This window comes from Coregonus clupeaformis, chromosome 13 (assembly GCF_020615455.1).
Source record: "Coregonus clupeaformis isolate EN_2021a chromosome 13, ASM2061545v1, whole genome shotgun sequence".
Taxonomy (NCBI): Eukaryota; Metazoa; Chordata; class Actinopteri; order Salmoniformes; family Salmonidae; genus Coregonus; species Coregonus clupeaformis.
The window spans coordinates 57,400,040-57,424,396 of NC_059204.1; the positions used below are offsets into that span (position 1 = coordinate 57,400,040).

Here is a 24,357-nt window from a genome sequence, read left to right on the forward strand (position 1 = left end):
TCACTAATATATTTACTGCTGTACATATAATTCTTAGTGTGTGTTGTGTGTTTTTTGTTGTTGTTGATTACTTGTGTACTTGTTTGACATTTTACTGCATTGTTAGGAGCTAGTATCAAAAGCATTTCGCTGCACCCACTATAACATCTGCTAAAGGGTGTACGCGACCAATAAACTTTGATTTAATCCCACTATAAGAGCAGTACAGTCAAATGTTTTTTCTCATTGTTCTATCTGTGGTTCAGTAATAAAGGACCAATTACACGCATGCGCGCAGGACCTACTCCTTCTAACAGACTTGACTGGAGAGGCTTGGGAATTCCCCAGGACATCTCCTTTAGCGAGACGCATTGACCTGTAAACAAGTTAGCACGGTAACGTTAACATTTATTTTACTCCGTGAATAACCTTTTAGGTGAAGATGAACTTTGATGATATCAGCTAGAGCTTAGGTGCAGCGCCCTGTGCTGTTTTCTTAGCCTGGTCCTAGCACCTTTAGCGTGCTAGCTAACTAACTAACTGATAGGACATCAGTTACCAGCTTAACAGCACAGCTAGCCTGCTACTTTGCTTTAGCAAACTGTCTGGTTACTAAAAGCAAATATCAGTCGATTTTAACCGGCTGTTATTGCAAAGGAGTCTAGTATAAAAAACGAATAGCTAGCTAGTAACAGTATTCGTAATGGCTGGTATTCAGCCCAGGTGCGATTTTGGAAAGCAGCATGCACGGCCTGAACTTGGCTTCGGGCTTGACAAACATGAAACTCTGGGTACTTCTGCACCGGATGATTGGTGCGACAGTGGGCTAGAATGTCTGAGTGGAAGAGAGCTGAGCCTGGATGTCTCCTTCAGCAATGAGACATCCCAAACCTGGGGGCCCAGGTCCCCTCCTCACACGGCCTCCTACCCGTCACTGGATGACACTGACAAGCACCCCATGGACTTTAGTTTACTGGGGGGTGGAGAGAGGTTGGACTCAGCTATAGGGGACTCAATTACAGATGAGACGATGGGTAGTATATCACAGGGGCTGGGGACCATGCACCTGAATGAACCAGTTATCAGTTACACTGTGGATGACAGTGGGAGGCAAGCAGCACCGAGCCCAGAGGAGGAAAGACGGAGGAGAGAGGAGATGCACAACACACTGAACTTTGTGTCTGAGGATGGAGACACGTGAGTAGGCTCTCCTTACTATTCACATGATGAGCAGCAGTTTGTTTGGCTATTTGTCATTGCAAACATCTCCTTTGCTCATAGGGCTCTTCACTTGGCTCTTATCCACGAGCACTGGGCCTTCGTACAGTACTTACTGGGAGTGATAGCTCTGGACCGCAGCTGGGTGCCTTACCTGGACATCCAGAACCACTTGGGACAGGTAAGCACAGGGACACACTGCTCTTCTGAGCTGAGAGCAGCCACACCAACATAGGGAGGTTTCCCAGTGGGGGGTGTATTAACATGTGTCCACAATTTACTTGGTCTCCTCACTCTTCTCTTGTCCCTCTCAAATCTCCTCCTTTGGGGCCTTTTTGTCTCTATTGTGTTTTCCTCTATTTTCAATGTCCACTTCTTTTCTTCCTCCTCCTTACTTCCTCTCCCTGTCTGTCAGACTGCCCTCCACTTGGCTGTCATAGTGGACCAGTCCCAGTGTGTGCAGGGGCTGCTGTGGGGCGGTGCGAGCGCTGAACTACAGGAGAGGGGAGGGAACACACCGCTGCACCTGGCCGTCAGGGAGCTGAGGCAGGACTGTGTACGAGAGATCACCTCCAACTGCCAGAGCACTGATTATCTACACGTCACCAACTACTCAGGTACACAGATCACCCAGACGACGTGTAGCCTGTCGTTGTACCGTTAGAAACTTTGCATACCGTAACTTTATCATCCCTGTCTTACCTTTAGGTTTCTCTATTTGTAATGACACCCTCCCTCTCTATTTCTTTCCCTCTCTTTCAGGGGTGAGTGCACTGCATTTGGCAGTACAGAGGGGCAAGGAGGACATAATCAGCATGCTGATTGAGGCAGGAGCTGATGTTAACCAGAGGGTGAGTAGCCCACAGTAAGTTACTGTATCAGACTGATATAGACAGGGTGGGTCCTCCATGCCCGCTGGGTTCCAAGATGCCTCAGCACTTCATTCATTAAAGTCATTAAAGGTCCCCTCACCTGCTGAGCAAGATAATTACACTTAAAGGTTATGATGGTCCACTCACTGTCTCGCTCTCCATTTCTCCCCCTCCAGGACCTGGGCTCAGGCCGTTCCCCTCTCCACTGGGCCGTGGAGTCCCAGAGCCCCAGGATGGTGCTGCTGCTGCTGCAGAGGGGAGCCAGTGTAGACCAGCCCTCCTACGCAGGCCACACAGCCCTCTACTGCTCCCTGCACAGGCCCAACAAGGAGGTACAGGCCCTGCTCAAGGCTGGAGGGGCCTCTGACGCACAGGCCCAGGACGAAGAGGAGCGGGAGAGTGAAGAGGTGAGGGTGGTCTGGGGGAGTTAGTTGGCAATGCAGATATGAGCTTCTTTATTTGTCTGTCATAAACTTATTGACATTTCAAAAGGCACACAGTGTCCATCATGGCTGTAAGTGTTATTATTGGGTTTATATGACTCCATGACACTGGAGTCTGGAGTCATATTAACTCTAGTGTTGTCTGTGTTTGCCTCCTGTAGGAAGAGTTTGATGACGTTGTTATCAATGGACAACGAGTGCACTAACCATGAACATGGACACTGAGCCACATGGAGTCATGGCGCTGCTGTTGGGCTAAGCGATAGATGTGCATTTGTGTGTGTGTGTGTGTGTGTGGTTTGTGTATGTATGTGTGCCTGTAAATTGTATATAGCAAGGCTGCTGAGGAGCTCCAGTTCTCAACCCAGTCAGGACTTAAGTCATTCGATTTAACTGATCAGTTGTTCCTGCGTCAATTTACTTCTTTATATTGTGCAGGGGGTAAGCTAATGTTAGTTAGGTCACATGGTTTTAGTGTCTGTCTGGAGCTAAGCTTGCCAAGACTAGTGTTGCCTACCTTACACATGGGAGAATGATCCAAACAAAAGTTGTGTTATGTCAAACTTGAATCATGGCCCCACCCACTAGTGGCCACATCTCTTGTACATGTCCCACACCACCGTTAGGTCACATTCAACTCCTCTGCTGATATACCCCTCTTCAGAAGGGTCATCTACAGTGCATAGTCAGACAAGGTTTGATGTCTAAATACCCAGTAACACATTGATACGGTAGTGTGCTGTAAAACAGACCAGTTCGATATATTGTTTATTTTCCCAATATGTCTCTATAAGCTAAAGAGTTGCAGCTTGATTAAGTTCTCAAATGACTCATACTGTACGTTTTAAGTTCAAGCTATTGCTAAGGGGCAGATATAGCTGGTATTTGGGGACTCCTTTGTTTTGCTTTTTGTTCTGTAAGGCTATTTAAACAATTACTTTGCTATCCTCAATGTTTTGCCTCTTGTTTCTGATCTTTAGCTGCATGTCTTAATTTTTATCAAAATGGAAATCTGTGAAATATTAAAGCTGAGATCCGCATTAGGGGAAACAGTGCCACTGGCCGCCCCAGGCGTATTTGTTATTGTTTTGTTTATTAAGCAGAGAAGAGGAGCTCCAGCGTCGTGGTAAAAACATAATCCTAGTACATACTATGCTGTTCTATCACGTGGCAGTTTCACGACTACAGATTCCAACTTTAAAGCTGGTGAAACTGCCATGGCCGTTTGCGATATTACAACAACAACAGAAGTTACTGCAAACAATGAACTGTTTTTCCCTCGGACATGATTATTTTTACCATGAGGCACGACGCTCCCCAGCTCTGCTTCGTCAAAAAAACAATAACAGCCATGGCCGGTTTCCCTACTGCGGATTCCATCTTTAAGGCTATAGATATGAGATGTAGGAGTGGGTTTGGGACTAAAGCAGTTGGAAGGATCTGAGATGTTATCATTATTAACAAGGCAGGGTTAGGGGAAGATGTGAATGTACATAAGGTAGTGGTTTATGTAGTCCCGTCTAGCTCAGTTGGTAGAGCATGGCGTTTGCAACGCTAGGGTTGTGGGTTTGTTTCCCACGGGGGACCAGTATGAAAAATGTATGCACTCACTAACTGTAAGTCGCTCTGGATAAGAGCGTCTGCTAAATCACTAAAATCTAAAATCAAAGGTAAGTAGTTAACAAGGGATGGGAGGAGAGAGGGGCAAACTCAACACATTGCTAATTCATCTTTGCTTCAAGTTGACAGAAATAATAGTTTAACAAGTCTGCAAGTCAATATGAATCGAGATTTTTTGACCTATCACATGGATAGAGGGTAATGTGATGCGACAATTTCAGTAATTAATCAGTCCCTGACTATGAGTGCTCTAACCAGGGCCTGACAATCCCTGGAATACCCTGGAGTGATGTCATTCAGTTAATTTGATGTACAGTTCACCAGTTAAAGATGGAGCTACAAAAAGCAGACAGAGACCCTCCAGAACAAGGGTTTAATCTGGTGTATATTCGCTTTGTGTATTTTGACTTATTTTTGTATACTTTTGAAAAATGATTGACTGGTGATTTGACAGGCAAGGATGCCTCTGTATTTGCTCGTCAGAAGGAGCATGCTGTCTACATGATTATTGTAATAAAAACTGTAAAATATATACAGCATTAAAAGAGGATATGCAGTGTCTGCTGTTTATTTTCCCTGAGCACTCATCAGTATGGATTCTGTATTAAAGCTTTAGTTCCATGCACTGCACACAGTTACAGCATCCGAGGCTACATAATTATACTGAACAAAAATAAACGCTAAACGCAACAATTTCAACGATTTTACTGAGGTACAGTTCATATGAAGAAATCAGTCAATTGAAATAAGTCCCTTATGGTAGAGAAATGAACATTCAATTATTTGACAACAGCTGTGGTGGACATTCCTACAGTCAACATGCCAATTGCACGCTCCCTCAAAACTTGAGACATCTGTGGCATTGTGTTGTGGGACAAAACTGCACATTTTAGAGTGGCCTTTTATTCTCCCCAGCACAAACGGTACCTGTGTAATGATCATGCTGTTTAATCAGTTTCTTGATATGCCACACCTGTCAGGTGGATGGATTATCTTGGCAAAGGAGAAATGCTCACCAACAGGGATGTAAACCAATTTGTGCATTTATTTTGAGAGAAATAAGCTTTTTGCGTGTATGGAACATTTATATTTTTGTTTAGTGTTTATGCACACTTTCATGGTTATCTTACTTGCATAGAGTTTGACAGTTTCTCAGGCTATTGTACAATCCATTCGGCTGCTTCTGACCAATCATCTTTACACTCATATAGTACCTGCACACATTTGTCACACTCGTCAGGGACTCCAAAATAGTATTTGTGCTTCTTCAAATGTTAATTATGGGGAAACTGGTGTAGCAACTTAAATGTTGCTAGATTAATGTGGAGAATAAATAATGTCCACTCAAGTAGGCCTGATGTTTTTAAATGTTTAATGTTGAAACATATGGAGTCATTTAGTTAGCTGAAAGCAGCAATATTCAAAGTAAGCCCGGCCAACAACCTGTAAATTAAACATTAACTTATGTGAAAAAGGCACATGTGTTTGTTTTATAGTCAAAAAGATGCACACCAGATGATGTCCCCAACATTTTTTCCCCAGATGATATCATCAGAAACACTTTTGACATCATCTGGTGTGATCATGTGATTTTAACTATTATTATGAAGTTTATTTGAACAAGGACAATGTATAACATTGTCTCAGTACACTTGAGAAAATATGCATTGTATCAGATTTAGGCAACAGCTAATTTCCATCTGCAATCCCCGGACAGGTGAACATATTAACATTATATACGAACAGACAACATTCAAACATCAGACATTTAAAAAATGAAATAAAAAATTATTATAATAAAAGAGGTCAGGACATACGGATACATTTCCACACAGAATTCAAGACGGTTGTAAAAACACAGTGGCTAATTTAGGAATGAGCTGATTTTAGCTTGCTAGCCACCGGAGGACAACAACACAACGAGATGCAGCAATTCAAATGTTTTCTGTCAATGACGTTTGGATTCTGGTGATGTGACTGATGTGAAGCCAAATGCAAACTGGCTTCCCTTGACACTTTTTATGGTGCACCAGGACCATTTACAGCTAAGCTCACTCAGTTTAGCTATTATTATTATTATATTTATTTTTTTATCAAGGAAGGCCAAAGGCTAGCTGGCTTCCCTTGCATTCAATGCTACCAGACATTAAAATTTTAGTCATTTAGCAGACGCTCTTATCCAGAGCAACTTACAGTTAGTGAGTGCATACATTCTTTTATTTTTCATACTGGCCCCCCGTGGGAATTGAACCCACAACCCTGGCGTTGCATTCCCTCCCCTAGCCTGGACGACGCAGGGCCAATTATGCGCCGCCCCATGGGTCTCCCGGTCACGGCCGGCTACGACAGAGCCTGGATTCGAACCAGGATCTCTAGTGGCACAGCAAGCACTGCGATGCAGTGCCTTAGACCACTGCGCCACTCAGACAGCATCAGATAGTTGGGCTACACATACTGAAACAGAGGGGTGCTGTTCCGTTTGCTCAGATGTTTTCTCCGGTGAGATACATTCAGCCTCTTGCGAATTGAAGGAAATTTATGAAACACAGAGAGAGACGAAATATAAATTATTTTGTATGTTTTTTTTCTTAGTCAATTTTTTTGGGAAGCCTGGCTTCCCTTGGCATCGATGAATACACACTACAGGCTACGAGCAGGCAAAGGTTAGTAAAGTACCAGATAATGTCAAACGGTTTTCCGGATGAGCTCATCAGAAACGTATCCTTCTCCATCTCGACTTCAGAACATAGACATGCACCATTTTGATGTTGGGGTGGTGCTGGAGATAATGAATATGAATGTCATTTTTTGAAATGTCCCTTCTTTTTTTACCTAGAATTTAGGAACAGATGAAAACGTATTAGTTACAAAATATGGAATGCAGTTGTTTACACTGTGGGTGGTACTGACTTTATTTGCATACAGTAACATTCCCATACCCTGTGTCCAATTATTAAATAGAGTCAATTCCAATTGGGACTTGGTACAAAGTCTCAATGTCTTTCTGATGAAAACCCTGATCTCCATCAAGGTACATGCTTTCAGCAAGTTGTCATTGAGTTTAAAGCTATTTCCACAGCGGGTACAGAATAAGGGCTTCTCCTGGGAGTGAAGAAGCTTGTGTTTTGTCAGGGTGCGGCTGTGATGGAAGCCCTCCCCACACACACTGCAGCAGAATGGCCTTTCTCCTGTGTGGATGTTGCGGTTCCTCCCGCAGCCCTTTCAGCTGAGCAAAGACGTCCCCGCAGTCCGTACAGGTACAGTGGGGGAAAAAAGTATTTAGTCAGCCACCAATTGTGCAAGTTCTCCCACTTAAAAAGATGAGAGAGGCCTGTAATTTTCATCATAGGTACACGTCAACTATGACAGACAAATTGAGAAAAAAAATTCCAGAAAATCACATTGTAGGATTTTTTATGAATTTATTTGCAAATTATGGTGGAAAATAAGTATTTGGTCACCTACAAACAAGCAAGATTTCTGGCTCTCACAGACCTGTAACTTCTTCTTTAAGAGGCTCCTCTGTCCTCCACTCGTTACCTGTATTAATGGCACCTGTTTGAACTTGTTATCAGTATAAAAGACACCTGTCCACAACCTCAAACAGTCACACTCCAAACTCCACTATGGCCAAGACCAAAGAGCTGTCAAAGGACACCAGAAACTAAATTGTAGACCTGCACCAGGCTGGGAAGACTGAATCTGCAATAGGTAAGCAGCTTGGTTTGAAGAAATCAACTGTGGGAGCAATTATTAGGAAATGGAAGACATACAAGACCACTGATAATCTCCCTCGATCTGGGGCTCCACGCAAGATCTCACCCCGTGGGGTCAAAATGATCACAAGAACGGTGAGCAAAAATCCCAGAACCACACGGGGGGACCTAGTGAATGACCTGCAGAGAGCTGGGACCAAAGTAACAAAGCCTACCATCAGTAACACACTACTCAAATCCTGCAGTGCCAGACGTGTCCCCCTGCTTAAGCCAGTACATGTCCAGGCCCGTCTGAAGTTTGCTAGAGTGCATTTGGATGATCCAGAAGAGGATTGGGAGAATGTCATATGGTCAGATGAAACCAAAATAGAACTTTTTGGTAAAAACTCAACTCGTCGTGTTTGGAGGACAAAGAATGCTGAGTTGCATCCAAAGAACACCATACCTACTGTGAAGCATGGGGGTGGAAACATCATGCTTTGGGGCTGTTTTTCTGCAAAGGGACCAGGACGACTGATCCGTGTAAAGGAAAGAATGAATGGGGCCATGTATCGTGAGATTTTGAGTGAAAACCTCCTACCATCAGCAAGGGCATTGAAGATGAAACGTGGCTGGGTCTTTCAGCATGACAATGATCCCAAACACACCGCCCGGGCAACGAAGGAGTGGCTTCGTAAGAAGCATTTCAAGGTCCTGGAGTGGCCTAGCCAGTCTCCAGATCTCAACCCCATAGAAAATCTTTGGAGGGAGTTGAAAGTCCGTGTTGCCCAGCGACAGCCCCAAAACATCACTGCTCTAGAGGAGATCTGCATGGAGGAATGGGCCAAAATATCAGCAACAGTGTGTGAAAACCTTGTGAAGACTTACAGAAAACGTTTGACATGTGTCATTGCCAACAAAGGGTATATAACAAAGTATTGAGAAACTTTTGTTATTGACCAAATACTTATTTTCCACCATAATTTGCAAATAAATTCATTAAAAATCCTACAATATGATTTTCTGGAATTTTTTTCCTCATTCTGTCTGTCATAGTTGACGTGTACCTATGATGAAAATTACAGGCCTCTCTCATCTTTTTAAGTGGGAGAACTTGCACAATTGGTGGCTGACTAAATACTTTTTCCCCCCACTGTATAAGGGGTCTTACCTGTGTGGGTCCTTATGTGACATTTCAGATTATACTTGTCCCTGAACTGCTTCCCACACTCAGGGCAGCTCAGAACCTTATTATGGCTTCTGCGGTGGTGGTTCAGGCATGTCTGTGAAACAAAGGTTTGGTCACAGTCAGGACAGTGGAATTTAGGGAAGGCACTGCAACTGTTTTAACTGACAAAGTCAGCCCGTTTGTAACTCTTACCACAGTCAGGACAGCAGTGGCTTGGTCTATGGGAGGGATCTTTTTTGTTTTTACGTTTCAGGCAGGAGAGGGTCTCTCTCTCAGCGGTGTTAGGGCTGGACGAGGAGATGACAGGGGCAGATACACCTCTCTTGGCCCTCCCAGTTACAGGCATCTGATTTGCTATCTTTCTTAGCTGACCCCTCTCAACATTCTCAGTATTTCTAGCCATGTCAATAGACTGTCCCATCTCAGAGACTGACCCGATCTCAACCTTTACCTCAGCCTGGCTGTTGTATTTTATCTCCTCCTTAACCCAGTCCTCATGTTCAGCAAAATTGTCTTCCTCAACAAAATCATCTTCCCCATCAAGTCTCCTATCCTCACTGTAAATGTCATCCAGATGTCTGGCATCTATATTGAAACTAATGTACTGGCAGACTTTAGACATGTCTATCCTCTTCAGAAACAACCCTGGCCATGGTCCTGTGACTTTCATCTTCTCACAGTTAACTTTATGTTCTGCATGTCTGAAAATAAATGGAAATAGACAGTATATCAACAAATGCATTCCAACAAACCCACAATATTTGTAGGCAACATATTTAACGCTTCCTAGTGTAAGAAACACTCAAAACATGATCTGGCCCTACCCTGCTTCTTCTTCTCTCTGTTGGTCTACATCAGGGTTCTTCAATCCTGGTCCTGGAGGGCCGAAACACCTCTGTTTTTCATCCTCTCCTTCTAATCAGGGGCTAATTCAGACCTGGGAAAACCAGGTGAGTGCAATTAACTACCAGGTAGAAATAAAAAACAGAAGTGTTTCGGCCCTCCAGGACCAGGATTGAAGAACCCTGGTCTACATAGTACCCCTCTCCATCAGAGTGGTTGTCCATTTCACTGCTCTCTTCCCCAGGTGTGTTCTTCAGGTACTCCTCAGCCATGCAGATAGCCTCCTCCATCTCCTGGGGGCACTGTTTCAGCACACAGTCTCCAACGTCTTTGGGCAGGAGGGACACAAACCTCTGCAAGGCCACACACCTCACCACATCCGTCCTCCTCTCAGGCAGCACTCTCCAGCCCTTGCCCCAGCTCCCTGGGCCCTCTCTCAGGGTCATACCTCACAGAGCTGAAGCCCTGCTGCTGTCGGCTCTGTTCAGCCCTGACTGGGCTCAGGATTGATCATCCACCTCCTCAGTAACTGTGCCATAGCCTCAGTCTGGATCTCTCCCTTTACAGCCAGGGCCTGTAGCTGCTGTCTGTGCACTGCTAGTAGGTTTGTAAATAACCGCACCACATCCATGGTTCCACTCTTGGAGTATCTATGATTATAAACATATGGCAATGATTGTGCCACTGGGCAATGAAGATAACAACTTGGGTGTAACGTTATAATACATTATGTGAAAATAAAATGTTGATAGCCAACTCAGCCTTAATTAGCTAGGTTTCTAACACGTGATCCAAGAGGTTGTGAAAGTTAAAAATGTTGTACATCTAGCTAGTTAATGTGCCTGTCACCATATTCAGCTGCTTGCCTCATTTAATTTTCCCTCTGGATGAGGGATAGCTGGCTAGCTAACGTTAGCGCAGTTAAGTAGGCTAGCTAACTAGCTAAATTAACGCGCTAGCTGACAAGCCAGGCTAGATAGACAACTTCCACCGACTATCAAGCTGACCAAAACCACAGCACAGGTAGAAAAATAACGTTACTTAACGTAAGGCTAAGGCTTCTTTTGTTATTTTACTCGTATTGTATTTCGTGCAAGTTAGTCTACAGTTAGCTAGCTACGTAAACAGTTTTGTATTGTTTCTGAGGGGGGTACCATTTGATTGTGACAACGCCTGCTGGGTGTAACATGGTAAAGATTCCTCTCGTCCATTGTTGTCAAAACATTATTTGTAGCTAGCTAGTTACTGACACGTCCACGGCGAGTAATTAACCATCACAGGTAACTACTATTACTTTGAGTTATTTTCTTTTCTTTGTAATACATTTTCAGATAATACGATCATTTTGCTATCCTTAAAAAAAACGTTTAAATCACGGGTTGTCTACCTTGCTAACTAGCTAAGTTGCAGTGATGGTACTGGAAATTTGACTCGAATAATTAGCTAACAATGATTTGGGGGTAATACATGCCTTCGTGATCCAGCTGGTCATTCTGTCCCTGCCAGCTAGTGAAAACGTATTTTTTACTGCCCTCACCATAGGCACCTGCAATCAATATGAATGTGGTTGAGTTCCTCGTGTCCCTGTTGGATGTGCATAAACAACAGCTGAAAGCTCTGACCAGACAGGGGGAGATCCAGGCCAATGTCCTCAGCCAGCTGGTCAAGGATGGTTTAACCAAAACCCTTGACCGGTCTTCACCGCAGGATGAAGAGGAACAGAGAAGGCCTAGGATGACACCAGGGAGAGATAAAGACCCAGAGGACTGGGGTGCTAGGCTGGCTGGGCTGCTGCAAGAGGAGACACAGAAGGAGAGTCAACCGATCAGACCCCAGGGGTTGTCTAATGCCTTCCAGACCAGGGTACAGGGACAGATGTGGACTGTGGAGGACAAGAGCAGGCAGGACTTCCTGTCTCTGAGGTACGACCCCCAGAAGGGAGCCAGAGAGCTGGGGCAGAGGCTTGACTCAGCTGCTAAGCACTGGCTTAGGCCTGACCTAAGGACTGCTGCACAAGTAGAGCAGTGTGTTGCCATGGAGCAGTTTCTGTCCATCTTGCCAAAGGAGGCTGGTGCCTGGGTGCAGAAGCAGCAACCCAGGGATATGGAGGAAGCAATCAGCATGGCTGAGCAGCGGCTTGGGTCTGGGGTCTTCACCGTCTCCTCGCCTGCCCCTACACATACAGACACAGCACAGAGCTCAACAGAGGCACAAGAACAAGGGTAGGTCAATGTGTGGCTGCTATTGAGCTTATCGTATCTTCAGTTATTCTATCATCCTCAGTGTCTTAAGTTTAATTGTTTAGTCACATTCAAATCATAACGATTCACTATGATTAACCTTCATCTCTTGAAATGTAAGTGCCCTTGATTGTATATAATTTTTTGAATTTACAGGAGTGTCAAGATGCAGAGCACCAGTGATCAGCCAGATGCTTTGACCAAGTCATTTCTCAACCAGTTGGAGACAGTTAAACTGGAGTCTGTCCATTTCAGCCTGGAGATTCCTGACATGGGGGTGGCCAGCTATCAGGAGGAGAAGGACGAGCATAAGGGGGTCCCAGAGGAAGGGTCCATATTTGTGTGTAAGCAGGAAATCGAGGACCCTGACTGGCATCAGAAGAGTGCTCCTCCAAAGCCCATCCAAATGTCTGTGAGCACAACAGGACATGAAAGCATGTCTGTTGACACACCTTACATCTTCCTTTCCAGAAACAACCCTCTCTCCTCCACCATGTACACGCATCCAACACCCACAGTGTCTAGTCAGATCCCCTCCCCACAGTCACCCCTAGCTCCTGATGCCTATCATCCACAGGTCCAGGACAGCCCAGTGATAGACAGACTGCGGAGTAATGCTTCTAGTGACGAGACGGAGCTAACTGCCAGGTACACAAGGCTAATCTCTGAAGACGGACAGTTGACCTGGGGGACCCCCCCGAGTGTTCCTTCACCCTCCTTCCACACTCGCCCGCCATCACCCTCGCCCTCCCACCAGTGCCCAGACTGTGGCTGCTGCTTCGCCCAGCAGAGGAACCTGGAGGAGCACAGGAATATTCACACGGGAGCGAGGCCCTTCGTCTGTGGGGTGTGTGGGAAGGCCTTCTGCCACCGCCGCACCCTGAACAAACACACACGCATCCACTCCTGGGAGAGACCCTTTCAATGTACGGACTGTGGACAGACCTTCAAACTCAAAGACACCATGAAGAGGCACCAGGTTTCCCACAGCAGGCCAGGGGTAGGGCCAGGGGCACATCACCGCTCTCACTCACCCTGATACTCCAACTATCAGCACTTCACCTGGCTGGGAGGAGGCCTCGTGAGAATCAACACACAACAAGGACTTGAAGTAGGACTGGTCAGGTGGCTTTCTCTGTAAATGTTCTACGTAGGTAGATTTATTGGTGAGAAAGCTACCAGTGTTTTCTGTTGGCGTGTTCCATAAGAGGAAACTGCTTTGTGTTTCACAGGTGAACTGGTTGGTGGAACATCTCTCCCATGTTTCCATGTAAACAAGCTCAAATTACTTGTAATTTATGTATCCTTTTTGTTTTTTGCAGATGTCCTTGATCCAAGATAGAGGTATTTCATGCATTTTCATATTGTTATAGTTCATCTTTAATTATTTATTATTTTTTTGTGATCATGGTAGTGTTTATTTTCAGAACCGAGATCAGAAAATATTGTGTAACAATGTACTGTATTTATTTTTAGATTCAATAATGTTATTTTATGCATAGGCTAGGCCTGTATGTACAGTGGGGAGAACAGGTATTTGATTCACTGCTGATTTTGCAGGTTTTCCTACATACAAAGCATGTAGAGGTCTGTAATTTTTATCAACTGTGAGAGACGGAATCTAAAACAAAAATCCAGAAAATCACATTGTATGATTTTTAAGTAATTAATTTGCATTTTATTGCATGACATACGTATTTGATACATCAGAAAAGCAGAACTTAATATTTGGTACAGAAACCTTTGTTTGCAATTACAGAGATCATACGTTTCCTGTAGGTGTTGACCAGGTTTGCACACACTGCAGCAGGGATTTTGGCCCACTCCTCCATACAGACCTTCTCCAGATCCTTCAGTTTTCGGGGCTGTCGCTGGGCAATACGGACTTTCAGCTCCCTCCAAAGATTTTCTATTGGGTTCAGGTCTGGAGACTGGCTAGGCCACTCCAGGACCTTGAGATGCCTCTTACAGAGCCACTCCTTAGTTGCCCTGGCTGTGTGTTTCGGGTCGTTGTCATGCTGGAAGACCCAGCCACGACCCATCTTCAATGCTCTTACTGAGGGAAGGAGGTTGTTGGCCAAGATCTCGCGATACATGGCCCCATCCATCCTCCCCTCAATACGGTGCAGTCGTCCTGTCCCCTTTGCAGAAAAGCATCCCCAAAGAATGATGTTTCCACCTCCATGCTTCACGGTTGGGATGGTGTTCTTGGGGTTGTACTCATCCTTCTTCTTCCTCCAAACAAGGCGAGTGGAGTTTAGACCAAAAAGCTATATTTTTGTCTCATCAGACCACATGACCTTCTCCCATTCCTCCTCTGGATCATCCAGATGGTCATTGGCAAACTTCAGACGGGCCTGGACATGCGCTGGCTTGAGCAGAGGGACCTTGCGTGCGCTGCAGGATTTTAATCCATGACGGCGTAGTGTGTTACTAATGGTTTTCTTTGAGACTGTGGTCCCAGCTCTCTTCAGGTCATTGACCAGGTCCTGCCATGTAGTTCTGGGCTGATCCCTCACCTTCCTCATGATCATTGATGCCCCACAAGGTGAGATCTTGCATGGAGCCCCAGACCGAGGGTGATTGACCGTCATCTTGAACTTCTTCCATTTTTAATAATTGCGCCAACAGTTGTTGCCTTCTCACCAAGCTGCTTGCCTATTGTCCTGTAGCCCATCCCAGCCTTGTGCAGGTCTACAATTTTATCCCTGATGTCCTTACACAGCTCTCTGGTCTTGGCCATTGTGGAGAGGTTGGAGTCTGTTTGATTGAGTGTGTGGACAGGTGTCTTTTATACAGGTAACGAGTTCAAACAGGTGCAGTTAATACAGGTCATGAGTGGAGAACAGGAGGGCTTCTTAAAGAAAAACTAACAGGTCTGTGAGAGCCGGAATTCTTACTGGTTGGTAGGTGATCAAATACTTATGTCATGCAATAAAATGCAAATTAATTACTTAAAAATCATACAATGTGATTTTCTGGATTTTTGTTTTAGATTCCGTCTCTCACAGTTGAAGTGTACCTATGATAAAAATAACAGACCTCTACATGCTTTGTAAGTAGGAAAACCTGCAAAATCGGCAGTGTATCAAATACTTGTTCTCCCCACTATATGTATGTATGGACACTATATATACAAAAGTATGTGGACACCCCTTCAAATTAGAGGATTCGGCTATTCCAGCCACACCTGTTGCTGACAGGTGTATAAAATCGAGCACACCGCCATGCAATCTCCATAGACAAACATTGGCATTAGAATGGCCTTACTGAAGAGCTCAGTGACCTTCAACGTGGCACCGTTATAGGATGCCACCTTGCCAACAAGTCAGTTCGTCAAATTTCTGCCCTTGTCAACTGTAAGTGCTGTTATTGTGAAGTGGAAACGTCTAGGAGCAACAACGGCTCAGCCGCGAAGTGGTAGGCCACACCAGCTCACAGAACGGGACCGCCGAGTGCTGAAGCGCGTACCGCGTAAAAATCGTATGTCCTCGATTGCAACACTCACTAGCAAGTTCGAAACTGCCCCTGGAAGCAAAGTCAGCACAAGAACTGTTCGTCGGGAGCTTCACGAAATGGGTTTCCATGGCCGAGCAGCCGCACAAAAGCCTAAGATCATGCGCAATGCCAAGCGTCGGCTAGAGTGGTGTAAACTTGTCGCCATTGGACTCTGGAGCAGTGGAAACGCGTTCTCTGGAGTGATGACTCACACTTCACCATCTGGCAGTCTGACAGACGAATCTGGTTTGGCGGATGCCAGGAGAATGCTACCTGCCCCAATGCATAGTGCCAACTGTAAAGTTTGGTGGATGAGGAATAATGGTCTGGGGCTGTTTTTCATGGTTCGGGCTAGGTCCCTTAGTTTCAGTGAAGGGAAATCTTAACGGTACAGCATACACTGACATTCTAGAAGATTCTGTGCTTCCAACGTTGTGGCTACAGTTTGGGGAAGGCCTTTTCCTGTTTCAGCATGACAATGCCACCGTACACAAAGCGAGGTCCATACAGAAATGGTTTGTCGAGATCGGTGTGGAAGAACTTGACTGGCCTGCACAGAGCCCTGACCTCAACGAACGCCTTTGGGATGACTTGGGACCACAGGAGATTGGTGGCACCTTAATTGGGGAGAACGGGCTCGTGGTAATGACTGGAGCGGAATTGGTGGAACGGTATCAAATACATCAAACACATGGTTTCCAGGGGTTTGATGCCATTCCATTTGCTCCATTCCGGACATTTGAGCCGTTCTCCCCTCAGCAACCTCCACTGCTTGGAACACTGAACACGGGCCTAATCGCCCAACATCAGTCCCCGACCTCACTAATGCTCTTGTGGCTGAATGGAAGCAAGTCCCTGCAGCAATGTTCCAACATCTAGTGGAAAGCCTTCCCAGAAGAGTGGAGGATGTTATAGCAGCAAATAGGGGACCAACTCCATATTAATGCCCATGATTTTGGAATGAGATTTTCGAAGAGCAGGTGTCCACATACTTTTGGTCATGTAGTGTATGTATCTGTGTGTATATCTATCTATAAATATTTCCCGTAAAAACCCAGTCCCAGTTTTCCTTGCATAAAAAAAATCTGTGATAGGACTGCTCAAAGAGACCCCAAAATAAAATCCCCAGGATATTTTTTGAAAGTTTAAGCTCATTTACTGCATTTCTATACAATTAAAATACTTACCCAAATGTTATTTTTTTAAACAGCAAAAACAAGCAAAAAATTACCTAAGCCATTTTCACCTTGGCTGCTGTAGGTTTATTCACCTCAGTCGATCTACAAACACATATCTTATTAGCTATACAATTCTAATGTTATACCCCTAAAAGGGGGGGAAATATGAGAAATGATTCACACTGACACGTAGCATCAGCGACTTTTAAGTCAGTTCTAATGATGAATTGCATAAAATCTATTATCTCAAATGTTCAATAGAGTTCACATTTGTATATCTAGGAATTCCTAATCAACTTCCGCAGAAACAGACAATTGCCCACACGTATTGTATTTTCACATGAATTATTAGAATATTACTTACGATCCTGTATTGTCTTATCCAGAGCGATTTGAGGCGTCCGTATGCTTCCAAGCCGAAACAGTTCTGTAAAATGTATGCACTCACTAACTGTAAATCGCTCTGGATAAGAGCGTCTGCTAAATGACTAAAATGTAGAGTTTGTGCATATATTATGACGACATTTTGTGACGGTTTTGGACTTCTATGAGAGTTTTTTCAGCTGTTCGGGCAAACTAAATTTTTTTCTGGAGGCAAGCAGAAGTTCAGAGCCGAAGTCTACGCCCCTTCGTCGGTGATTGGTCAACAGTAGGGATTCTTCAGGAAAGTCTCTGTTGTCATTCAACGAGAGACGACTCGTTTTCATGCACAAGCACACCTTTTCATTGAAAAATACTATACCAAACAGCTTTGTTAGATGTGAAATTGCGCGACTAAGATCTCTTCGGCAAAAACGTCCAAATTAATAGAAAATGTATTGAGTTATCTTAGATTAATTCCGACTATTTTGAGAAAGTGTATCCTGGCTACGGCGTCTCAAAATGGACAAACAGTACTATTGCCGCTTTTTTCTCGTTTTTAAAGCGAATGTCTTTTAAGGGAGTATGTGAGCACACTGGTTCGGCTAGGCGCTAGCCGAATTGAAGCATGCTGGCGCCTTTACAGGAGCAATTAAGAATTAAGTGCCTTGCTCAAGGGCACATTGACAGATTTTTCACCTAGTCGGCTCGGTGATTCGAATCTTTCGGTTACTGGCCCAACGCTCTTAACCGCAAGGCTACTGCTGCTGTATCAGTGATGTAGTGGTTAAACAAAGTGGGTAATGGGCAGTGTTGCCATGTTCGCGGTTTTCCAACTTATTGGGCAACTTTGAAAACGATGTCGCGGGTCAAAATGTATTGGTTGCGGGTTTTTGGCCTATTTCTAAGTTGCACCGCGGCCGCCATTGCATTTCTCTTTACAAATATATATTTCACTGTTACCAGCCTCTGGCAGTGAAGCAGGCTGTTGCTGGGTGAGTCAGTGGTCTGGAGGGGTGTGTGTTGAGAGAGCGCTACAGCTATTGGCTGTGACGTGGGTGGGTGGGAGCAGCACGCGCGCACGTCGTGACAACTTTTTAGCGGTTGTAGGTAGGATTTTTAGATTGTCATTAAGGAGTCACCTATTTCCAACACTTTTTTCAGATAATATATGTCATCATAAAATCCCCAGCGCTTCAAGCCAAGCCTCTAGTGATAGGCATTCCGAGTCTTTTCGGTGAGCCGGCATATTTGGCTCAGTTCACGTAAAAGAAACGCTCTTTGTTCAAAATGCTTAACAATCGACATAGAACCATGAACAAAAATGTTAATCCCCAATGTAAAGCCCAAAGGGTAAGCTACCACAATGTCAGATCGTGAAATGCGCGTTCATTCTTTAGATAATTATTTTGTAACTTATCTGCAGAAAAACGTTGTTTTGAGCTCAAAAAGCAGTAGGCTAGTAGCAGTATGCAATTCAATGCGATTCGGATCCCGGCGTTCACCAAAAAGATACGTTTAAAAACAGCCGTTCGTTCTCTCGCTTTAGAATAAGGCTGTAACATAACAAAATGTGGAAAAACTCAAAGGGTCTGAATACTTTCCGAATGCACTGCATATGTATCATTGTTAAAGGGATATACAGTATATACAGTGCATTCGGAAAGTATTCAGACCTTGACTTTGCCATATTTTGTTACATTAGCCTTATTCTACATTTGATTAAATTGTTTTTTCCCCCTCATCGATCTACACACAATACCCCATAATGACAAAGAAAAAACAGGTTTTTAGAAACTTTTGCAAATGTGCTTGGCGCACCTGTATTTGGGGAGTTTCTCCCATTCTTCTCTGCAGATCCTTTCAAGCTCTTTCAGAGACCTGTCCCGAAGCCACTCCTGCGTTGTCTTGGCTGTGTGCTTAGGGTCGTTGCCCCAGTCTGAGGTCCTATGCACTCTGGAGCAGGTTTTCATCAACGATCTCGCTGTACTTTGCTCCGTTAATCTTTCCCTTGATCCTGACTGACTAGTCTCCCAGTCCCTGCCGCTGAAAAACATCCCCACAGCATGATGCTGCCACCACCATAGGGATGGTGCCAGGTTTCCTCCAGATGTGACACTTGGCATTCAGGCCAAAGAGTTCAATCTTGGTTTCATCAGACCAGAGAATCTTGTTTCTCGTGGTCTGAGAGTCTTTAGGTGACTTTGGCAAACTCCAAGCTGTCATGTGCCTTTTACTGAGGAGTGGCTTCCGTCTGGCCACTCTACCATAAAGGCCTGATTGATGGGAGTGCTGCAGAGATGGTTGTCCTTCTGGAAGGTTCTCCCATCTCCACAGAGGAACTCTGGAGCTCTGTCAGAGTGACCATTAGTTTCTTGGTCACCTCCCTAACCAAGTCCCTTCTCTCCCGATTGCTCAGTTTGGCCAGGCAGCCAGCTCTAGGAAGAGTCTTGGTGGTTCCAAACTTCTTCCATTTAAGAATGATAGAGGCCACTGTGTTCTCTGGGACCTTCAATGCTGCAGACATTTTTTGGTACCCTTCCCCAGACCTGTGCCTCGACACAATCCTGTCTCGGTGCTCTACTGACAATTCCTTCGACCTCATGGCTTGGTTTTTGCTCTGACATGCACTGTGTGGAGTCCACTGTGGGAACTTATGTAGACAGATGTGTGCCTTTCCAAATCATGTCCAATCAATTGAATTTAACACAGGTGGACTACAATGAAGTTATTTTCAATAAATATGCTAAAATTTCTAAAAACCTGTTTTCGCTTTGTCATTATGGGGTATTGTGTGTTGATTGATGAGATTATATATTTTTTTTAAATACATTTTAGAATAAGGCTGTAATGTAACAAAATGTGGAAAAAGGGAAGGGGTCTGGATACTTTCCGAATGCACTGTATACACATTTGTATCAGATACTATAGCTGGAGGATTTTCATATTTATTTACTTGCACAGTTTGGAAAGAGAACCGTTGACAGATAGTCTTGGAACAAGATCATGTCTTTATTTGATACATTTCCAACATAGGTATTTTTCTTGACTAAGATTACATGTCACAGTAATAAAGTCAAAGGAATGATATAATTACAGTTTCTGTTTTTATAATTTGCAATATGCAGTATGAAAATGTATGCACTCACTAACTGCAAGTCGCTCTGGATAAGAGTGTCTGCTAAATGACTAAAATGTAAAAATGTAATGCTTAACTCTTCTCTCATATGGTTTTATATTTTATTGAAATGTGTTACACTTAAATGTTTCATAATGATGTGTGCAACATTAGCAATGTGTAGTTTACATAGTCCTATTTACACTGAGTAGATGCCCCTCAGTCTGTTATCACTGTGCTCGGTAAGGTTGGAGGTTCTCCTTTAGTTGGCAGAGGGACACAGAGGAGCCCACTCCAAAGCCTGCATACAGGGGCTCAGAGAACTGGGCCTTGAATTTGTGGATCAGCTCCATGGCCTCTGACACAGAGTAGAAGGCCACCGTGTTGGCAGTGTAGTCCAGGTACACTCCAATCCGTGTGGCCCGCGGGGCCTCTGGCAGGTCCTTGTCCATCTTGTTGTGCCATGCGGAGTAGCCCGAGTCAGAGCAGAGCAGGCTCCAGGATTTGTCGTTGTAGCCCAGCAGACTGTGAGAGTTCTTACTCTTGCGGCTAATGCTCTTGTAGGCCACTCCGATAGAGAACTCCCCACTCCACTCTGCTTCCCAGTAGTACCTGAACCCACCCAGTGACTCCCTGCATAGAACCTGGGAGAAGCCATTGAATCGCTCGGGGTGGTCCGGGTAAAACTGGACTGTCTTCTTCCGCATCACTTTGTGGTTCCCCTCAAACAGAACCAGCTCTTTGTAGGCTGTGTTGGGGTCAAAATTGAGCGAACAGGAATCTGAGAGAAAAATAAATAATATTTATTGGCATTATCAGAAAATTATATGATTGAGTTGGTATAAAGAACAGACAAGGACAGACCACTCACATCTCAAGAAGTCTGCTCTAGTTTTGGGTTCCTGAGAATCTGCCCTGGAGGGTGCTGTATTAGTGTCAGAACCAAATATGGATTGTATCATCAGAGATATTCAGATAAAAAAATTATATTTTTTCACAGATAATAAACCAATGTAAACTTCATAAATATATACCTTTGAATCGTTTGTCTCCACCTCTTGGTGAAAGTATGTACACAGGGGTATCACTTACTGTAAATGTAAAATTACAGTTGGTTATCACAATGTAATGCTATACTCTTGCTGTACAAAGGCTGTGTTGTAGGCATCTTAGTCGCATTAATATACTAACCTAGCTTGGAGATTTTGCTCAGCTCCTTCTTACAAATGTCATCTAGATGTTCCTTCATGTCGGTGGCAGTCTTAGTGACCTCTCCGAAGGAGAACTGGGGGTTGATCAGGACTTTGGGCACCATGGGCTCAGGAGGAACACACAGCGTGGGGAAATTCTACATAGTGCCGAAGTAAGATATGAAATACTGTTTCAGTGAATAATTTTGAAGTTAAATGGACACAAGGAGAATAACATATTTTAATTTAATAGTCATACTTTTCCTTTTAATGCCAATGCTAGATTCATCATCTTTTCTACCGGCCTATTGTCAGTACTGATCCTTGTTCCTACAGCCCAGTGTCTCTCCTCCCTCTAGTCCAGTACCTGTAGGAAGTGGATGTTGTCCTCTGTGTCCAGGATCTGGCGCAGCTCGACGTCTTTGCGCTGCAGCTCCAGGATCTCCTGCTCCAGCCGCTCCACGTATCCCTCAGCCTGTGACATGGCCACCTGCATGTTGGCCTTAGTCAGCTGTCTCACCTCAGCGTGCCAGCGCTCCACCGCCTGCAGCATCTCACTGAAGATCGTATCACTGTCCGACATCACCCGCTGGGCATTGCTCTGAGGTTAGGGAAGGGAGATACTGCATATTATACAAATATCATTGTGTTATTATATATATAATTAAAAACAAAGCATTGCAAACTCACGTTGTTTGAATTCATATACTGTATCATAGTAATGCTTTTGTGCCTCTATGACAAAAGTTTATGGTCAAACAAATGTGCCATTAATGATACTACGGTGCTAAATTGAAGGGATGTAGTCTCATAAAAAGTACAATAAATTGACTTAGGAGATGGAAATGGACCTAACCTTGAGAACGTCAACATTGTGTCTCAACTCCTGCAGTTCCTTCATCCGCTCCTGAATGATGTGCTGGACCTCAGACTGGGTCAACACCAGGTTTTTCTGTTAAAGGAGAAGAAGAGGAGGAAGAGGAACCATAAGACCCTTTTGTCTTTAGAAGTTTTAAATGAGTTTCAGCCGTAGCATTGCAGTTGTCATGTCCTGGTAGAGCTGTTAGTGAGGGTAGATTGTTCCAGTGTGTAAGAGTAGTCTTGCCTGTTTCTCAGCGCGCTCCTCCTCAGCAGAGATGATGTTGTGGCTGCGGTGCTCCCTGACGGTACACAGCACACAGATACACATCTGGTCTGAGCGACAGAACAGCTCCAGGCCCTTCTGGTGCTGTGGACAGATCTTCCTGTCCAGGTGACCCATCTCATCCACCAGCTTGTGCCTCTTGAAGGTGGCCGACTCGTAGTGAGGCTTGACGTGTGTCTCGCAGTAGTAGGCCAGGCACATCAGGCAGGACTTGACAGCCTTGCTGCGGCGGCCTACACAGAAGTCACACAGTGAATCCCTCTGGAGGTAGGGGAAGGGCTGCTGCTCGGGCTCCTGGGTCACGTTGGGCACATTGCGCCTCAGCACGGGGCGAGGGCTGAAAGTGGCCCGGCACTGGGGACAGCTGAACACCCCCAGGTGGTCGTACTGGTCCCAGTAGATCTTGATGCACTCCAGACAGTAGGTGTCTCCACAGGAGATGGTGACGGGGTCTCGCAGCACGTCTGCACACAGAAGACAGGTGTAGCCATCTGGAGGCAGGGGGAAGTTAGACTCAGCCATGGTCCTGCTGGGTCAGACTGTCTGAGACACAGGGAAATAATCTGTTAGTAAAAAAGTACTGACTGTGATCACAGAATGACTCTCCACTGACCTGTGTTTAAAGAGCCAGAGCCCAGTCCCCTTCCATTGGTATTTAAAGGTGAGGCTGTGTTTTAGTGTAAACAGAGAAGACATGAAAAGGCAAGTAGATTTTTTGTTGACACAACAGCAGTGAGAGTTTCATGATGGCTGATTACGTCAAAACAGTTTGTCCTGCTTCTTCTCTGTATAAGATATATAGGACAGTGGTTCTCAAACCTCTCCTCTGAGCACCCAGACGTTTCCCAATTTTGTTATAGCCCTGAACTAACTCACCTGATTCACATAGTCAAGGGCTTGATGATTAGTTGACAATTTGAATCAGGTGAGCTAGCTGTGGAATAGTTCAAATACATGGAAGGGCTGGGGGTCGCCGAGGAGAGGTTTGAGAACCCCAAATCTAGGACACAGCACCAGCATGTTTATACGCACACAACACAGTTACAGTAAACATATCCTAAAGGACAAGGTCAAATCCCTGCCTGTCCCATCTGGGTAAACATGCCCTCTGAATCACACAGTTTAATAATCTATGTGTGTGGCTATCTTGTAAACAGAACATTATTCTAGATTATTTCCACTCTCTAGAACAGAACATTATTCACATGATATTAGTGGTGCCAGTACCAGATTAGCCACCAGAGGGTGGGGTTTCATCCAAAATCCTTTCTCATTAAACAGATGGGTTTCACTGTTCAATTGTAATGGCCATTTGTTAAAGATCTGTCAACCATGGGGTGAGGGTTATGAATGAGTGAGTGTTCAAAAAAACGTAATATGCTTCATATAATGGACATAGAGGGAAAGGCAGTGAATAGAAACAAATAAACAGAATTGCTGCATATGGATTTGTGTATCATAGTTCAAATATTAGATGTTTACTGTTCATGTATAATGCTGTCCTCATTTTTAGGCTGTTCTTCATGTTTGTCAAAACAAAGGCCCTCTTTGTTGCTCAGGACAGACAGACAGCGAACAGACAGAGGGCAGGGCGTGACTGCACCAGTTGTGAGCCAAATCAGAAAGGATGGAGAGGGGAGGGGAGGGGAGGGGAGGGGGAAGGAGCCCAGGAGGGGGAGAAAGGGGTAGGGTTGAGAGAATGCGGGAGTGAACGAGCGAACGCATGCGCCCAAGAGAGACAGGCAGCATATGATGTCATGGCTTGTGCTG

General features: G+C 44.7%; 3 protein-coding genes and 1 long non-coding RNA gene across 5 annotated transcripts; 2 read left to right on the forward strand and 2 right to left on the reverse strand.

The window, feature by feature from the left end:
* Window positions 1–279: 279 nt before the first annotated feature.
* On the forward strand, window positions 280–4,691 carry LOC121579971 (NF-kappa-B inhibitor alpha-like). The gene is made up of 6 exons (XM_041895005.1): window positions 280–1,176; window positions 1,261–1,378; window positions 1,613–1,814; window positions 1,960–2,048; window positions 2,246–2,476; window positions 2,674–4,691. The coding sequence occupies exons 1-6, from the start codon at window positions 683–685 to the stop codon at window positions 2,716–2,718; spliced, it is 1,179 nt and encodes a 392-aa protein (XP_041750939.1). The 5' UTR covers window positions 280–682; the 3' UTR covers window positions 2,719–4,691.
* A 1,824-nt stretch (window positions 4,692–6,515) lies between these two features.
* LOC121579975 lies at window positions 6,516–9,881 on the reverse strand. The gene is made up of 4 exons (XR_006002964.1): window positions 9,841–9,881; window positions 9,209–9,717; window positions 8,999–9,110; window positions 6,516–6,964 (listed from the first exon to the last, which is right to left on the reverse strand). It is a non-coding gene; the product is annotated as an uncharacterized LOC121579975 (long non-coding RNA).
* Window positions 9,882–10,500: 619 nt separating this feature from the next.
* On the forward strand, window positions 10,501–13,659 carry LOC121579970 (zinc finger and SCAN domain-containing protein 21-like). Of its 2 annotated transcripts, XM_041895003.2 has the most exons (3): window positions 10,501–11,139; window positions 11,402–12,081; window positions 12,256–13,659. In XM_041895003.2, exons 2-3 carry the CDS (start codon window positions 11,417–11,419, stop codon window positions 13,136–13,138), a joined length of 1,548 nt encoding a protein of 515 aa, XP_041750937.1. In that variant the 5' UTR covers window positions 10,501–11,139; window positions 11,402–11,416; the 3' UTR covers window positions 13,139–13,659. The 2 variants fall into 2 exon arrangements, with proteins under 2 accessions (XP_041750937.1, XP_041750938.1); XM_041895004.2 differs by having other exon boundaries at window positions 10,501–12,081; window positions 12,355–13,659.
* A 6,467-nt stretch (window positions 13,660–20,126) lies between these two features.
* Window positions 20,127–24,203, reverse strand: LOC121579969 (tripartite motif-containing protein 16). The gene is made up of 7 exons (XM_041895002.1): window positions 22,549–24,203; window positions 22,300–22,395; window positions 21,811–22,044; window positions 21,445–21,601; window positions 21,288–21,344; window positions 21,125–21,178; window positions 20,127–21,034 (listed from the first exon to the last, which is right to left on the reverse strand). The coding sequence occupies exons 1-7, from the start codon at window positions 23,107–23,109 to the stop codon at window positions 20,484–20,486; spliced, it is 1,710 nt and encodes a 569-aa protein (XP_041750936.1). The 5' UTR covers window positions 23,110–24,203; the 3' UTR covers window positions 20,127–20,483.
* Window positions 24,204–24,357: the final 154 nt, after the last annotated feature.

Coding starts and splice junctions, on each gene's coding strand:
- LOC121579971 (XM_041895005.1), top strand. CDS start 683: ATGGCTGGTATTCAGCCCAGGTGCGATTTTGGAAAGCAGCATGCACGG. Junction 1,177..1,260: donor GTGTCTGAGGATGGAGACAC/GTGAGTAGGCTC, acceptor CTTTGCTCATAG/GGCTCTTCACTTGGCTCTTA. Junction 2,049..2,245: donor GAGCTGATGTTAACCAGAGG/GTGAGTAGCCCA, acceptor CTCCCCCTCCAG/GACCTGGGCTCAGGCCGTTC.
- LOC121579970 (XM_041895003.2), top strand. CDS start 11,417: ATGAATGTGGTTGAGTTCCTCGTGTCCCTGTTGGATGTGCATAAACAA. Junction 12,082..12,255: donor ACAGAGGCACAAGAACAAGG/GTAGGTCAATGT, acceptor TTGAATTTACAG/GAGTGTCAAGATGCAGAGCA.
- LOC121579969 (XM_041895002.1), bottom strand. CDS start 23,109: ATGGCTGAGTCTAACTTCCCCCTGCCTCCAGATGGCTACACCTGTCTT. Junction 22,045..22,299: donor ACAATGTTGACGTTCTCAAG/GTTAGGTCCATT, acceptor CCCTAACCTCAG/AGCAATGCCCAGCGGGTGAT. Junction 21,179..21,287: donor TGGAGACAAACGATTCAAAG/GTATATATTTAT, acceptor ACACTAATACAG/CACCCTCCAGGGCAGATTCT.